This window comes from Candoia aspera, chromosome 1 (assembly GCF_035149785.1).
Source record: "Candoia aspera isolate rCanAsp1 chromosome 1, rCanAsp1.hap2, whole genome shotgun sequence".
Classification (NCBI taxonomy): domain Eukaryota; kingdom Metazoa; phylum Chordata; class Lepidosauria; order Squamata; family Boidae; genus Candoia; species Candoia aspera.
Window position 1 is genome coordinate 274,280,107 of NC_086153.1, and position 17,101 is coordinate 274,297,207.

Here is a 17,101-nt window from a genome sequence, read left to right on the forward strand (position 1 = left end):
TTTGTACTAAAAAAATCATACCCACAAGTAATTTGCCACTTGAATTATTTTGGTGGTCAAGAATGGCAGAAATCTCTGAGGGCTCAGTCTTTCAATTAAGCAGGGTGATACTGTTTGAGTTGTAAGTCAAGAGCTATATAACATCAAAGACACTGACTAGCATCCCACACAGGAAAGCGGGGCTGAGGCAGCCAGTGGTTTCTGGCTGGTGAATGTGGAATGGCAGTGGCAAACCACCCAAGGGACTTCCAGGACCACACTTTGAGAATCCCTTACTTAAAGGGGATTTGACAAACAACAATACCCTTTATTTGTTTAGCCATATTTCTTTATTGATTTCACAGTACAATTAAGATAAAATTTAAAATAGAAGTTTCTTCTTTTTTAGAAAGGAAAAACACAATTCCAAGTTACGAATTTCTGAAATGGTCATTGTAATTGTTTCCACTTGTGACCACGAACAAAAATCTTGCTACAAGAATTTGCAGGACACAGAGAAACCATACTTCTATGCCAAAGGAATGAGACAGGAAATGGAATGATCTTGCTTCATGCAAATGTTTAATTAAAGAGCAATTTTCCACAACAAAACATTCCTTGAATAGGTCTGGAGTGGAACATTCAGGCTAATACATCAAAGAAAGAGCTTCATAAATAAGGTCCACAAAGTAGCACAGCTTTTAGTTTTCAGTCGCAACTTGTTCATAGCTATTCAAAGAGAAGATCCTCGTCTTTTTCTTCTGCAAGCAAATTGGCAGGTTCTTGCTCTCCAGCAGCCTTCCGTAATTCTTGCAGTTTATCATTCTTCTCTTTCAGTATCTTTTTCTTTTCTTGAATCTTCTTTAATCTTGGGGGGGGGGACATAGGACAAGCTTATTGGCGTTTTTGTTGTTGATAGATTTTAGAATGGAAATGTAAGAAAAGTATTATCTAAATTCTCCATTCCTCTCCATTTATAGAAAGGATGGGAAAAATTACTTTCAAATAAAGCAGATGAGTGAACAGGAATGTGGAATGTGGATTCTTATTTACTGTAATGGGTACACAGAGTGCCTACAATATACTGAAGAGGGGGAAAGGAGGCTGGCAAGCTGCATGGGAATCTATTTCTGGTTGTTACATCACTTGTATCACATGTAAAGATTATTTAAATCATCCACCTTCTTAGAAACAGTGAAGGTATCCCTTAGCCAATCTGGCTTTGCTCCAAGCAAAGCTTTAATTCACATAGTCTGTGTTACCTAGGCAAAATTAACTGAGTAGTAATGATTAACTATTTCTCAAAATATAACCAGTTTTCAAGAAATAAGTACTATGGAAGGCATCATAGCACTGAGGGATGCAATAAGCAGTGTTCTCTGCAGTAATACATTTGCACTGTAATACTCAACTGCTTAAAAATCACTTTCCTATCTACTATCCAAGCTGTGCACTAAAATGACTGAGAAAGGCTCTGCTCACATTTTGGCTCACATTGTAGTAGTTAGGAGCAGGGCCTCTCATTAACAGCACCCCAGTTATGGACCTTATGAATAATCCCTTGCATGTGTCAAAAAGTGGGGTGGACCTTAAAATCCAATTACGCTCCTGTACTAGGTTTGGCTGAAGCAACTCCGGTTCTCAAGGAAACCTAGTACATGTTGTAAGGGTGGTCAATGTGTCCGCAAAGCCATACTTTGCAGCTAAACAACCCCACAGAAAATCCTTCAGCCACCTAGTCAGTGTTAAGTGGGCCACCGTGGTGGAGTGGCTAAGGTACTGGACAAGGACTGAAAGCTCAGTGGGTGACTTCAGCCATGTTGCTGTCAGTCCAATCTACTTGACAGGGTGGTTGTGGCAAAAAATTGGGAGGGTAAAGGCAATACATAAATAAAACTCTGGCTTCCACAAGATTTTTAATGCAGGCATCTCCTCTTCTGCACTTCGCATCAGAAAGACAAAAATATTTCTAAATTCAAAGTACTCAGTGTCTAGCTTGCTGAGTCACTAACCTGTAAAACTCCTCTCGTTCTCGCTCATCCAACTCGGTTATGATGTAAGACAACGTGCGTTCAATTCTAGGAATAATCACTGTATAAAAAGTAATTGTTACCACATACGATTTTACAAGAAGAGCTCATGCCATGTTAGACCTGAAATCTTGTATGAAATCTCCCTCCCACATCCTCTTCTACCGATTGTGTTTTGCGTTCTCTTCATCATAACATTCCAATGCTATAAGCATTTGATGTCTGCCATTTAGGTGGCACGTTTTGGAGGAGAGGTCTTCCCTTGAGGTCTCTTGGGCCCCTTAACACTTCCCAACTCTTTAAAGTTTTGCAAGTCTGCAGCTGTGCATTTGTTTCTTGGGAGTTCAGTCAGGAGGCATCTGGGGATATTCAGAAGGCCTAAATGGATGTCATTCAGGTTACATCAACCTGCACCAGTTATGTGCTGTGGTGTGTTAGGCAATTATGAATCTTCTCCATTTCTGATTTATTCTGCTAATATTGCTTTTGTTCTAGGGGGGGTTCATGTCTTCCCCCATTACAGCACCCCAGCAACTTTCATTCCTCTCCCTCCCCTGAATGCCTCCCAGTCCTTAACTGGGAGAGATGCTTTGGCTATCCATGCAGTTGAAAACTAAAAAAGAGGAGAGCCATGCAGAAATCTAGGTATTCTGGCAACTGAGAAGTGCCATTCATATTTTCAGTTGTAAGACATATGGAAGAATAGGATTTTTAACTGAATGAAACAGAATTTCTGGAAGTTGATCTTAGGCAGTCTTACACAGAAATACAGGTATCTCAGCACTAAAATAAAATGCTCAGTCTGTGATGGCATCAATGGTAGTGTGAGATACTATAATTAGAGGCATAACAAAATAATAGTCATTTGATTCTCATATAGTAAGCCACAAATTACTGGCAGTGTGATACAGGGCAAAGAAAAATGACATTTTTCTTGTGGTGAAACAATCTAGCAGGATAATAAAATTATTTTCAAGCTTCACTAGTCAACTGCAACAAGCATTTAAACATTCTACTTCTTACATATCAAGGATCATGGACGGGCCAAAGTTTCATCTAAACTGGGTATACAAACCTTTTTTGGGGCCAAGTGTAACACTTGTCTGTGGTCTCCTGGGGAACAAATTCTACCTCCCCAAAACAAGTAGAACCAGGACAAAGAACAATTTACATGTAATTAAAATTAATGAAATAGACTTTAACAAGCCTACTCCATATATATGAAATAATCTTCTCTTTTAGGATAGAACTGTAATTATTAAAATAATGTTTGGAGGGGCTTTAAGGGCCATATCTAAGGTTTTCAAGGATCACCTGTGGTACACCTCAGATCTAAACCAATTGGACACACTTGCACAGATTTTTGGGACTAGAGATTTGGTATAGCCCTAGTAGCTATTAAGAGGCAGCACCGAATACAAAATGAACAAAATTGCATCCCAGTGTGACCCCTTGCTCAAAAAGAGAGGCAGGGAAAGAGAGATTACTTGGGCATTATTGGGAGAAAAAGTGTGAAAAAAACAGGTTTGCAACGTGTCCTGAAATGGCATGTAAAGAGGCTGGTGCTAGGGAGATGATTTCTATGGATTATGATCCTCCTCCAATGGGAACCTTGGAAAATCTTCAAACTCTTGATACTATGACACATATCAGAGAACAATACCTATCACCTGATTCAGGGGTGAGTAGATATCAATTATATAACAAGCACAGAAATGACCCACAGCTTTCCATATTGTCCAGAGTTAAACAATTATATCCTAAGGATTATCACCTTTCACTTACCATGTTCAATAGCATTCACACGCCTGTTTGTTATCTTGATTGCTTCATCCAGAGTAACAAATGAAGTCTACAGAAGCAAACAAGTTGGAGTGTAGAATAAGACATTATCATGACCAAACATGACAGATTGGCTTTCAGAAAGGATTCAGCCCCAGGCAAACCAAAGGTATGTTCCTAAACATACTCGAAAATTTCTTTACCAAGTAAGGCCAAAGTGAACTGATACAATACCAACCTAGCCACTCACCTGGCATTTCACATAGATGAAAATGTTTCCATTTATTGGGGCCCATCTGTTTAAGTTCATAGGCACATTTTTTAAAAAATAAGAGATTGGTATCAGGTGACAACACAGATAGCCTCTCCTTTCCCAAAAGCCCTTACCTATGGTATCTAAGATGGTGAAGGGGCGTGTGCTTAAAATTCATGCACAATCAGGTTCCAATCCCGATAAGACAGAGCCAGAATGGCCAGGGAGTCATATTATGAGAAATGTAGTTTAAAACATCTAGAAGGAAACAGTTTGCCTGCTGCATCTCTAGTTCATAGCATTACAAAGGCTTGGAGAAGAGATTATTCAACATGTATCTCTACTCAAATGTGCCCACAGAATTGCTTAGGTAGTGTTGTTAACAGATCTCAGGAAGATTCTATGCATCCACAAAACAGTTATAGACTCTTTTCAAAGACAAGGGAATATAGCAGAAGGCAGATACAACAAAGTTCGAGTTTGCACAGTGGTCATATATGCTGTATTTTGAAAAATAAAGGTTGCAATCTGTTTTTTCCCTTTAGCTAACTTAAAACCACTTACTGTACCAGCACCAATGCAATTCCCAACTAGCAACAAAAAACACTGCCATTTTGGCTGGAATATTACACATGGCTTCTTTTCTCGTTTATCTTAGAAAGAACTACAGTTAGATATGCTGGAAAATACTAAACAAAGCCCTTGTGAAAACAGTTGGCAGTACTACATTCCCTTGACTGATAATCCACCATGTGGACTTTTCCGATGTCTTTCTGACAGCATTCTGTGTCCACCTACCTGAAGGGAAGCTAGTTCTACAAGGAGTTCTACTGCTTTGGCATAGTTCCTTTTCAGCTTGGCCAGCTGTTCACCACCTCTGGCTAAACCAGTCAGCTCATAACCTAAATAATATATTTAGATAGTTAGCTAATTCATTAAAGACTTCAGTCAACTTCCAAGCCAAAAGAAAACATTAGGGAAAGACATTAGTTCCAAGTATGGAAAAAAAAACTGCCACCCCACCCATCTTCCAATCAAAGAGAATATCTAGCTAGCACTGAAGATGCTGCCTAGTCAGGCAATGAAACGTCTGCAAGAAAACAACCAAGCTCAGAGAGCACCAAGGACTCCCCACTCATTTTCCTTGCTAGTTCTAATACAAGAATGCATATAGTAAGCCATCTAGAGTTTGGCAAGCAGGTGGCATAAAAACTATGGTAATAAAATAAACAAGTGAAATATAATAAAATACAATTTAATACTGACTCTTCTGGGAATGAGTTAATTCCCAACACTCAGGATTATACCTGAAGGGGCTCAGATGCCTCAAGAGATGATGAAAATGTCTCATATCTCTTATTTCATTTCACTTGTTTACCTTCCCCCAGCACCTGAAATCAGCTTGGTTAGATAAAAACTGAAGAAACTTTTTCCTTACATAGGAAACTTGTAAAATCTCACATAACTGCTGTTATTTATTAAGCTATAAGAATCCAGAAATCTTAATACAGTTTATTAAAACCACTCCTCCCCCAAGCCTTCTGGAAATAAAGAAAAGGCACACTTACTATCCCCTCCTTCTTGGTAATGCTCAAAAACTGGCAATGTCACACCTGTAAAAAGCCATACAACAGGTTGTAAAAATTACACATTTCCCAACTTCCATCCCAGCCATCATCCAGTTCTCTCTCTTAAAAGTCCAAGCTGGATTCTATAGGAGCTGAAATTGCTTGGCCCAGTGATGGTCTGCAGTGAGCATTTAAGCCAGTGTTTCTCAACCTCAACAAGTTTAAGATCTGTGGACTTCAACTCCCAGAATTCCTGAGCAAGCATGCTGGCTAGGGAATTCTGGGAGTTGAAGTCCACAGATGTTTCAACTTGTTGAGGTTGAGAAACACTAGTTCAACATTTAAGTTCAAATATCAGCAGAAAACTGTGATTAAACGAATGAGGCAACCCCTCCAAAGGTAGCCCATACAAGGCAGAGGACTGAGCTCTTAATTTGTTCCCCCCTCAAGAAATAATAACTTGTTGCAGTTCATCAGAATGAACTGCAACACATACATCCTGGATGCTAGCCAGATGTCAGCTGCTTTAAGAAACCTATTTACCAAACATGGTGGCAGGGGTAATTTAAGTAAATGCCTGTTCCTGTTACAGTTAATGTTCACTTAGGACTTATATGCAGGCAAAGCTTTGCTGCCTTCACAACTACACTGCAAATTATAATTGCCAAGTATTGGCAAGGATGACTGCCAAGAGGCTCATCACTCTGTCCCAGAGCCCTTTGTTTGGCAATTAGGATTGGCCTAAGACAGAAATGATGAGAGTGAAACAACTGTTTTAACACACAAGGAAAGAAGGGGTTTAATGGATATCTGTGCTTCTTTCTGCTGGCAGCATCCAATTAAAACTGTTCTCTGTTGCTGTGCAAATCCTTGTGAAAGGCAGATAAGGATTCAGAAAAAGAGGGGCCTGGGCAGCTAGGGAGTGTCATGATGGTTCCCCGGGACCATCCTGACAACTGGCAGCCACCAGGCCACCATGGAAAACGCAGATCAGACAGAAATCACAACAGGAGGAGGCTGAGGCGCAAAATGCGGCAGGCAGGCAGGCTTCGTGAATTCACAGGCAGGCAGGCACTGTGATTTAGCACCCTGGACAGATGAAAGTAAGAGGCCGTGCTGTCAGTGGCTTCGCACGGGAGAGTGCGAGACAGAGGAATGGATCAGGACACCAGAGGCTCCTGGATGGGTGGGGGGAGAAATGTACTTACACTGTTACTCATGTGTCACTAAGTTACTTGAATCTTTAATGCGTTTTGGATGCTGACCCAATAAAGACTCTTTCATACATGCATTGTATCAAGAGTGCTGCTTCGTTGGGTTCAGGCTGGGACCATGACAAAGAGAATGAAAAGAGATAGGGTCTGTCTTGATGATGATTCCAAGAGAGAAGGAAGAGTGAGTATATTTGCACAAGTATGTTAATTTGGAGAAGGCATGTTGGTCCAGGAATGGGCGTAGCTGGCGCACCACCAGAAGATGTGCAAAGGCCCTCCTGGCCGTGACTGCCACCTGCTCTTTGAGCAGGAGTCGCGAGTCCAGGAGGACCCCCAGGTTCCGCACTGGTTCCGAATGGGGCAGTGCCACCCCATCCAGGGGTGCCATCAATCCACAGCCACTCTGTCTTACCAGGGTTGAAGCCTGTTGTTCCCCATCCAGGCCCCCACAGCCCCCAGGCACCTGGAAAGGGTGGAGATCGCATCACTTACTTCACCCAGGATGGAGATATATAACTGGGTATCATCGGCATATTGATGATACCTCATCCCATGGTGACAGATGATCTCACCCAGCAGTTTCATGTAGATGTTAAATAGGAGGGGAGAGAGTACCGAACCCTGCAGCACCCCACAATGGAGGGGTCGAGGGCCGGATCTCTCCTCTCCTATCACCACTGATTGGGAACGGCCCCGGAGGAAGGAGGTGAACCAGCGCAAAACTACACCGCCCACCCCTAACCCCCTGAGCCGCCCCAGAAGGACACCATGGTCAATGCTATCGAAAGCCGCTGAGAGGTCCAAGAGAGCCAGGATGGATGCACTCCCTCCATCCCACTCCCGCCAGAGATCATCCATAAGTGCGACCAATGCAGTCTCTGTCCCATATCCTGGCCTGAAACCTGACTGAAAGGGGTCCAGATAATCTGTTTCCTCCAAAATTCTCTGGAGCTGCAACGCAACCACTTTCTCAACCACTTTTCCCAAAAAGGGAAGGTGGGAGACAGGGCGAAAATTGCCCAGTATAGTAGGGTCCAAGAATGGCTTCTTGAGGAGGGGGTATACCAGCGCCTCCTTAAAGGCAGCCAGAAACACCCCCTCCCTCAAGCATGCATTAACCATTGCCTGGACCCAACCACAAGTCACTTCCCGGGCTGATTTTATCAGCCAGGAAGGGCATGGGTCAAGATGACATGTGGTTGCATTCACAGTCCGGAGAATCCTGTCCACTTCCTCAGGCCCAACAGGATCAAACCGTTCCCAGATAACAGGGTAAGTACATTCCCCTGGCATCTCCCCAGACTCCGCTTCACACTAAGAGTCCAACTTAGAATGGATCTGAGTGATTTTATCCTGCAGATGCTGTGAAAACTCTTCCGAATGGCCTTGTAGGTGGGTCCCTGGATCTACCTGACCCAGAAGAGATCGAGTGATCTTAAACAAGGCCATCGGATGGCATTCTGCGGATGCAATAAGAGCGGAGAAATATTCACGTTTCGCCACTCTTACCGTCACAAGGTAGGTCTTAATAGCGGCTCTAGCTTGTGTTCGGTCAGATTCAGTCTTTGTCTTCCTCCAGCGACGCTCCAGACGTCTCATAACCCTCTTCAAAACCCTCAACTCCTCCGTAAACCACAGGGAGCGACGGGTCAAGCGAGGCAAGAGAGGAGGCACAGGCGCGATCCTGTCCAAGGCCCCGGCCGCGGCCCTATTCCAGACTGTGGCCAGGACCTCCACTGGACCATGCAGCAGGCCCTCAGGAATAAACCCCAGCTCCCTCTGAAACCCTACCAGGTCCATCAGTCACCGGGGGCGGACCAATCAAATGGGTCCAGCCTCCCTGCAGGGTAAACAATTGTTTTCCTGTTATTATTTTTGTATTAAATTTGAAGATATTAGTATTTTCCTACACGTTGAATCGGCTGATTTGAACCTTCAGCTTTCTGTTCACTTTCCCTTGAGAACAGTCTGCTATTCACTCTCACGTTAAGTGAACAACTTTCAGATATCTTCAACTTTCGCTGACTAAGCTCTTAGGGGGTGCCATAATCTACTGCGTGAGACATGGAGGAATTCAAACAGATACTTTCTGACCTTCACCAGGATCTTAAACAGATTTCTTCTGACTTCTGTCAAACTTTTATGCAAGACATCCAGGACACTGGAAACTATGAGATCTAAAATCTGCCATCAGGTTGAGGATGTGGAGAATGAAACTGAGGAATTTGGGAGTGATAGAAAGGTTTTTATTAAGACTGAGATTGGGATTTTTATTGAGATGCTGGGTGAAGATTAGATAATGGAGTTGGAGAAATCCAAAGTAGAGAGTGATCTGCAAGGTATAAGTATCGATCTCTTGGTGGAATGGCATGAAAAGAACCTGGGATTTTTGAGGGGGGCAGTTGGGCTGTTTTACTTTCTTAAGAGGAAAACTCTATACATTGTGAGGATATGTAACTGCTCTGGTTTATTTTGAAGTGGGTTAAGGGTTGAAGAACGTTCATTTGGTTTGCTTTAAGGATTTGACTGATGCTATTTGCCTTTAAAGATTTAGATTCACTGTTTTGAATACAGAGGTTATTATAACTGTTGCATTATTAAGTATAATTTATGTGCTTTTTAATCTGATTCTTATTATAGTAGACAGAAATGTATAGAATAGTGGTAGGAAAGGAATAATTAAATATGTTTTATCTTTTGGAGAGGAGAAAGATGTCCAAGAGGTTTATATGAATCTTCTTTTTTCTTCATTTTAATATAAGGGGGAGGAGTAACTGTACTTAGTGATTTTTTTTATGTGTTAAAGTAGAATGACCTATAAAAATAATGTGGTGTTTTGGTTTAATATAGGGTAAGAGATTGATTATGGAAATTTTGTATATCCTTGCTGTCAACAGTCTGAAGCCACACCTTTCTATAAATTTAAATTTTTTTGTCTTGTGTTTCTGCACTTTTTTAGTTTTTTCTCTCTCTGTAGTTTTTTTTTGTAGTTTTTATTCTTTTCTTGAAATATAATAAAATTTATTCCAAATTTGTCAACCTCAGCAACTTGAAGATGTGTGGACCAACTCCCGTGCTGGCTGGGGAATTCTGGGAGATGAAGTCCAGACATCTTTGGTTTTAAAGCTTTATTAATTTATATACATAAAAACTACAAAGAGTGAAACAAAGAATACTAGAAGAAAAAAGAAACCCAAAGAAGTGCAAAAATACAAAGGGGGCTACTACATAGTGACTTCCAACTTTCTACAACTCAGTATCAATCTCTTACTCTAATTTAAACTAAAATAAACATTATTTCTATAAAGAGTTTCCATTCTCAATATAACATTCTCCTCTAAAACAAAAAACCTTTTGCGGCACAATTTTTCACCTAATAAACAACTAATCAAATATTATCCTTCTTCGCTACAATTTTACTCCTCTGTACCTGCTAAAATAACAACAAAGACGGGCCTGTCCACAGCTGATTAATGTCGTTCAAAGAGGAGCAAAAGCATCCATCAAGCGCCTTAAAAAACCATCCTAATATACATATGTATGTAATTAACCAAAGCACTTATATACTTAAACATTACAGCTTACTACCGTTATATATTTAAGCGATAACACCATTAGTATCCTTTTACCCAAAATAAATTCATTGTTTATAAACATTATAAACTAAGGCATTTTCATATTTCAGTACTACAGACGTGGCTTTCTCCTTACAAGTCGCAAATTCAACAGCCTGCCTTGTGAAGTCCAAATAACCTTCAAAAACCTTCCAGCCCTTGGAGCTCAATCCTTCTCTGGTCTCGATATTCCAGGAATGCAGCCATTTCCACCTCTCCCTTTACGCCCGGAGCTCGTCCTTCTTCACGATTAGGGTTAGCGTTCCACAAGTCAATTTTTCTCCCTTCACCTTTTGGCTTCAAAACATTCATCCTTGTTTTCTTCTTTACGGCAGGAGCGCTATTCTCAAAGTAATTTTCACCCTGATCATCTTCAGATCGTTGGTAAACTCTAGATTCCACAAGTTCTGAGAGATGTCCCAGGGCATGGGTAACTTTAAGACAAAATTCTCTAAAGTTTGCTTTGATTTCTTTCACATCCCTCAACAGAACATTATGGTGCCCTCTAGTGCCTCAAGAATGCCTTAGGCAGGAGACCGGGAAAATCCTTCAGTTAATTATCAGGAAGTATTCAGTAAACATGAAAGAAAATGTGAACAGAAGCCGTTCTCATGGGAAAGTGAAAGCAGATAGATCAGAATTCAGCTCTGCAGGTTCAGTGAGTAGGTAAATTTGTTATAATCCTCAAAACATTAAAAAAAATAGCAGTGAGCAAGCAAAATTTTTTAAGTCCCAATGTTACAATTTAAATATTGAAAAAGCCAAATTTCCAAATTAATAAATTCCAAAAATAATGAAAATCACCAAGAGGTTCTGCATTTCTTTGATCAAAAGGCCTCTCTTTAATAATAAATAAACAGGGGAAAAAAACCTTGGTGTGATAGAAATGGGGTGGGCAGCTTTAGAGTCCATTTGTGGCTTCAGTGCAGCTTAGGAAGAGATGACAACCTGCCTCCCAGCCAATCACTCACCAGTCGATCGCGAAATACCATTTTGCAGTCTTCTGGCTGTGACCAGCCATCTGGAGAGCACATGGGGTGATTCCTAGAGTTCTCCTTAATCCGGAGAACACTTCTGGGCTCTAAGGAAACCTGCCTGAGCCCGAAAACCAATCCACACTGACTGATCTACCACGGAGATTGTGAAAGACACAGCTCAAGGCACCATTCCCCCACCAGAAGCCTACCAAGTCCAGACATCTTCAATTTGCTGAAGTTGAGAAAGACTGATATAGAAGACTCACCTGCTACATTGTCTTTTTTAGCTCTGATCTTGACTTGAGCTTTGTTCACATTCTGAATCACAGTAGTACTGCAGAAAGAAAAGAACGTTTAATTTGCACTGCTATACAACAGATTTCCCCAAAGGTGTGTGAAAACTATTTGTCTCAAAGTTTTCTCCAGATTTTATCGGTTTTAACTAACAAAGCTACCAAAACATAGAACTTTAAAAACTGAAAACTTAGTGCTAGCATATCTGACACAAATTCATGCCTTCTTACTCAGAGATTACTCTCACTGATGAGGCTAATTCACATAAAATACAGAAAAGACTCAACAACTGCAAGTGTAGCTTTTTCAGACTGATGGTGAAAACTGCAGAAACATTTAAAGATTTGGTGGTATTTTTCATAATAAAAATGACAGAATGGTTTAACCGGTAAAATTAACATTTACCTATTATAAAAGTATTTCTATAACTTTTTTCACTGTAATATAGGTGAACTTAATTTTCAAGATGGTGACCAAAGCAAACCATCATGATCATCAGGCCATCATGCATGCAGTATGTGTTTTAAAACATGGATGAACAACCACAAGAAGTATGGTCCCAGAGCCATGGAAGTCCTACTAATTTTTCTACTGCTCAACAGGAAACAGAACACTAGTTCCAATCACCATTGATAGCCAGGAACCAAATAACTGGTTCCTTGCAATCCATTATCACCTAATGGAAACAGGCAATTTGCAGTATATGGTGGAAGCCAGGGATAAGGTGAGAAAGAGTGGAACTGTACATGTACGCTTAAGCAGTGTTTGTGTGTGAACATTTGCATACATAAACCTGCCAAATGTAGGAAACCTGAATCCTGATCTGGCAAACTCTGCAGTCCAAGAAGTAAAAGGTTGCCCACCTTGTTCTGTTTGAAAATAGCCACAAAAAGCTCAGTATCCCATTCTGCTAGCCAATACTTTTCACAAATTCAAATCCTCCACTGTTTTTCTTCTCGTTTGTCTTTAAATGCTATTTTGAAATAAATCTTCTTATGAGTACACCTATTTCATGTTTTCTTAAAGCATCTGCTACAGAATGTTCTTCTCCCTCATAACTGCATTCACAAATGCCAAACATCTCACTAATTCATTTTTCATGACAGGGCCAGCATCTCACATGGACATCCTTTACCCGCACCCAAAGCTTATGGGCTTCACCTAAAATCTCCAGCTGTGAACTTTGCTTCAGCAAGGGAAAAAGCTGCTTCTCTCATCACTTCACCCATCAACATCTTAGTCTGCAAATACAACAGAAAAAGAGCACTTGTGAACCCAGCATAAAACATATAGACAATAATGGAAGTTAGATCTTTAAAAAAAGAACAAAATTTGTTTACACTATGACAATATTTAAATATTGGTTTGATGATATTAAGCTTAAGAATTTTCTAAAACACTAACAAAATAAAGCAAAACAAATGCATTTAAACTCCCTACCTCAATAATTTTCTTTAAAATCTGCCGGAATCGTAAGGTCAATGCATCTGATTTTTTTTTCAAGAGGTTGCGACCAGTCTGGGCTCCTTTCAAACGGGCTTTCATAATAGTCTGAGCCCTGTAAAAATCAGAAAAAGTGACTTTTTGATTTTTGAGATGGATGTTTCTGAAAATAACTTGAGATGGATGTTTCTGAAAATAAACCACCATCTTCTTTGGCTCACAGAACTTGAGGGTACATTTAGGACACAGGCCTGATGGCATCATCCTTTGCTTGAAACAATTGCACTATCAAATATTCCTGTGTAAGCAAGCATGGAATTGCAGTCTTAATATCTACAATCCCAAAAAGCCTTACAAGGGAATGAACTCCAAATTAGTGATGATGGAAAACTCTTTTCTAGGGAGGCTTAAAAAATTCAGAAGTGCTGACAGGAGAATTTTCAGAACAGGATCATTCCATCAAGTGAATAGATTCCTCAATAAAGATGTGTTTAGCATTATTTCTTTGCCATCATTCAAAGTAAGGCACATTAAGAACTAAATCATTTATAACTCAAGATGCATATTATATAACTGATAAATGCAAAATGGCAATATAACACAGAGTGGTTTCTTGGAAATTAGTACATAATAGGTCACATGCTGTGTCTCTGCCTCCATACTTCCCCAATTGCCTAGTGGTCAGACACTACTGGTTATCCACATGCTTCAAGTTTCCAATGAATTCAAACTACCTGCCGCTAGTTTGTCTGAATTGAGGAAAAATAATTAGTACCTTAACAATAAACTAGCACTGAGTAGCATTAAGTATTGACCAAGGAGATTTAATGTAGATTCTTTTTTTAAAATTGTAACATATATCATAGAAAGAGCTTAAGCTGAAAAGCAAGTTGAAGAACAGAAGTTCTTTTCAAATGAAGGAAAAAGGGAGATTTCATATTCTTGTACCAGCTAGCTTTTGCCACTGCCTCCCCAGCAGACTAACTCACTTACTAGTTGGAACAAGATTCTTTGTGTGCATTTCAACAACATTCTGTTTGCTGTCAACAATGCCATCCACTGGAGTCTGCAAACGTACTGTAAGTGTGGTTGATCTATGCAAGATTTATGCCAGTAGGAATATATACTTACAGATAAGACTCAGAACTGATCATACAAATTCACTTCTCCACAAGAAAGAAAAAGCAAAAAAAAATGTTTTTATAGTTGACATCTCTCTCAATTATGGAGCTAGGCGGGGGGAATTAAATACTCGATATTAATATTTTCTACTGGACTTTTATTTTTAAAAAACAGGAGAAAATAACATAAATGCAACACTTCATTCTCAAGGTTAAGTAATGATAAAATATTATCACTGAAAACTTAAAAGTTTACTAAACAGATATTTAACAAAGTTTAGATCATATAAAATATTGAAAGATCAAAGTTCCATTCAGAAACAAATATGACTCTACTATAGGTGCACTAACAAGATGACAACCAATACAGAAATACTGAAAGGTCACCTACTTATCTGACTCTAGGTCATCTAATTTGGTGGATTGTATAGTTGAAATACAATAGACCGAGTCTGGTGTAGTGGTTAAGGCATCAGGCTAGAAACCAAAACCAGAAGACCGTGAGCTCTAGTCCTGCCTTAGACACAAAGCCAGATGAGTGACCTTGGACCAGTCACTCTCTCTCAGCCCTAGGAAGGAGGCAATGGCAAACCACTTCTGAAATCTTGCCAAGAAAACTGCACTGACTAGTTCAGGCAGTCTCCAAAAATCAGATACAAGAATCGGATATGATTGAACAGCAGAAAAAAAATAGTTGAAATACAAAAAGTGGAAGAATATTCAACAATATTGAGTATATAAGTACCCTTAAGAAGCAGAGGTAAGAACAGAAGCCTCTCTGATCAGAGTTAGCAATTCCAACAATTATTAAAAGATGTTTATTGTTTAGGAAAGTTTGAAGTTATTATTCAATTACTGTGTTTAAAGTTAAGCACAAGTGAATCCATGAAAATCAATAGGCTTATGCATACCAAGACAAACAAAGGATCATATTGTAGGGCTAAAGTGCTCACCTGTCTGGCATAGGTACCAATAAAATTAATGGAACTGATTTCTAAAAACATGACAGAATTGGACTCCATGAAGGTTGCTATCAAAATACCAGAAGCAAATAATTTTAAATGCAATCTGTAAACATAATTTGTGAACTTTATTTTTAAGTACGCACACCCCACTTAACACTGGGTTAACCGTCAACTTGCAATGATGATGAAAAGGCAGGCACAACTGTATAACATTAGAAGTTTTTTACTTTAGAATTCCTGCCATCCTGTCTACTATTGTAGACAGACTTTAGAGTATTACTTATGGATTTTTCTCTCCCACCCCACCCTTTCTTTATTCCTACATTCCTCACATTAGAAAAGGAGTAATTCTGAATTCAGTCCTTTCAACAATGCCCTTGTCATGAAACATTCAGGTTCAGTGACAATCCTGTTCCATACGAAGTCAACCACATGACTATATGACAAAGCATTTGTTCTTATGACAGCACAATGCATGTATTTCACTTCTTCATTTTCTTCAGCCTGTTTATCCTGCTTGCCCCTAACCTGAGCGAAAAAACAGACGTGTTGGGAAAGGCTGTGAGAAATAATATTCCTCCAGGGACTCTCCAAATATCATTATTTATTCCTCTTCTGCAGGTATCCAAGAGAGGCTGAAAGAACACCCCACAGTTACCAGTGGCTATGCTGGAACTCTGATGCAGGGGAAAAAAACCTTTTGCTTGTCTTATTCTTCACCCCAAACCCACTATTTAATTCAGCCTTAAACAGTCCAGACGAATTGTCACCCGGCTCGTTTTTGTAATCAGAGGACAGCGAACCCACCCATCCCCTTCTGCAAATTTTCTTCTCCATCCGGCCCAGACAGAAAACACGACCATCCACACGATGATTGAACGGGTTCAAGGAGGAATTCATGAACCTGGGATTGATTGAGCCCAAGAATTAAAAATAAAAGCCCGCTGCACTGTGATACCCTTCTTGGCCCATCTTCACGCAGGGCGACAGGGCAAGGGAGCGGGCAGAAGGAGAGCGCAACTCACATCCGCGAAGGGAAGATTTCGATCCTGTCTTTGCCCGACATGCTGCCAAGACCAGCCGACAGAGACCACCGCAAGCTCCTTCCCTCCTCGGCGCCCCAACCCGATCACGTGACTTCCCCTGGTTACCAAGGGCACCAAGCCCTCCAATACGGCTTCTCGCGATTGGCGCAGCCCCTTCCGTTACGTCCTTGGTGCGCGCCGCGACGCAGCGGAGCACGCAACAGTGCCCGTCAGAAACGTAGAGCTAGAAAGGAAAGAAAAGGAAAGAGGGCTCTAAAACGTCCGAGTGCAAAATGAAACATAGGAAAGTAGGGAGGTGGGTCAGTGCCGCGTAGTGGGAATCCGGGGAGAAAAAGCCGGAACCAAAAGGCTTTGATTCTGAAGCAAGTCAGGTTGCGGAAAAGCCACTGTGGGCTGTCTGGAGAAAGATTAGAGCTCCTACTTGCTTTTCCATGTGAAAGTTCTGAGTGACTGGATATGAGAAGACGCTTCTTTAGAACCTTTTTTTTCTTGTCATGCGGCAGAATTGAAAGTAATTGTGGATCAAGCAGAGGTGGAATTTGGGAGAAGCTGCTGTAACTTTTGAAACGTTTGAATTAAAATTGACCAGCTTGGGTTAATACCAAAATACTGAGAAGTTTTTTTTAAGGTGGAAACCCAAATTATAGTCTCAAAGGTCAGTAACGTTTGTCATGTTTGTCACGTTCAGACCACTGTGAGTTGATTTTGGCCGATCTTGAAAAAGATAGATTAGTGCGGGGAAGCCCAGGATTATAGGCTAGATCGAAAGTCGCAAAATCATCTCGGAATATTCCATGAACCTTCCCCTCCACTTG

At 40.5% G+C, this 17,101-nt stretch overlaps 1 protein-coding gene across 1 annotated transcript; it reads right to left on the minus strand.

The window, feature by feature from the left end:
• Positions 1-306: 306 nt before the first annotated feature.
• ATP6V1D (ATPase H+ transporting V1 subunit D) lies at positions 307-16,395 on the minus strand. The gene is made up of 9 exons (XM_063289788.1): positions 16,266-16,395; positions 13,152-13,269; positions 12,873-12,952; positions 11,684-11,751; positions 5,613-5,657; positions 4,843-4,946; positions 3,795-3,861; positions 1,992-2,070; positions 307-847 (listed from the first exon to the last, which is right to left on the minus strand). The coding sequence occupies exons 1-9, from the start codon at positions 16,304-16,306 to the stop codon at positions 709-711; spliced, it is 741 nt and encodes a 246-aa protein (XP_063145858.1). The 5' UTR covers positions 16,307-16,395; the 3' UTR covers positions 307-708.
• Positions 16,396-17,101: the final 706 nt, after the last annotated feature.

Bases quoted from the DNA above. Each gene is read 5' to 3' on its own strand.
- ATP6V1D (XM_063289788.1), bottom strand. From the start codon at position 16,306: ATGTCGGGCAAAGACAGGATCGAAATCTTCCCTTCGCGGAT. The intron at 12,953-13,151 runs GTAGGGAGTTTA...TTGTATTTGCAG, and splicing joins TTTTAAAGAAAATTATTGAG to ACTAAGATGTTGATGGGTGA. The intron at 2,071-3,794 runs GTAAGTGAAAGG...CTTTTTATACAG, and splicing joins TGTGAATGCTATTGAACATG to TGATTATTCCTAGAATTGAA.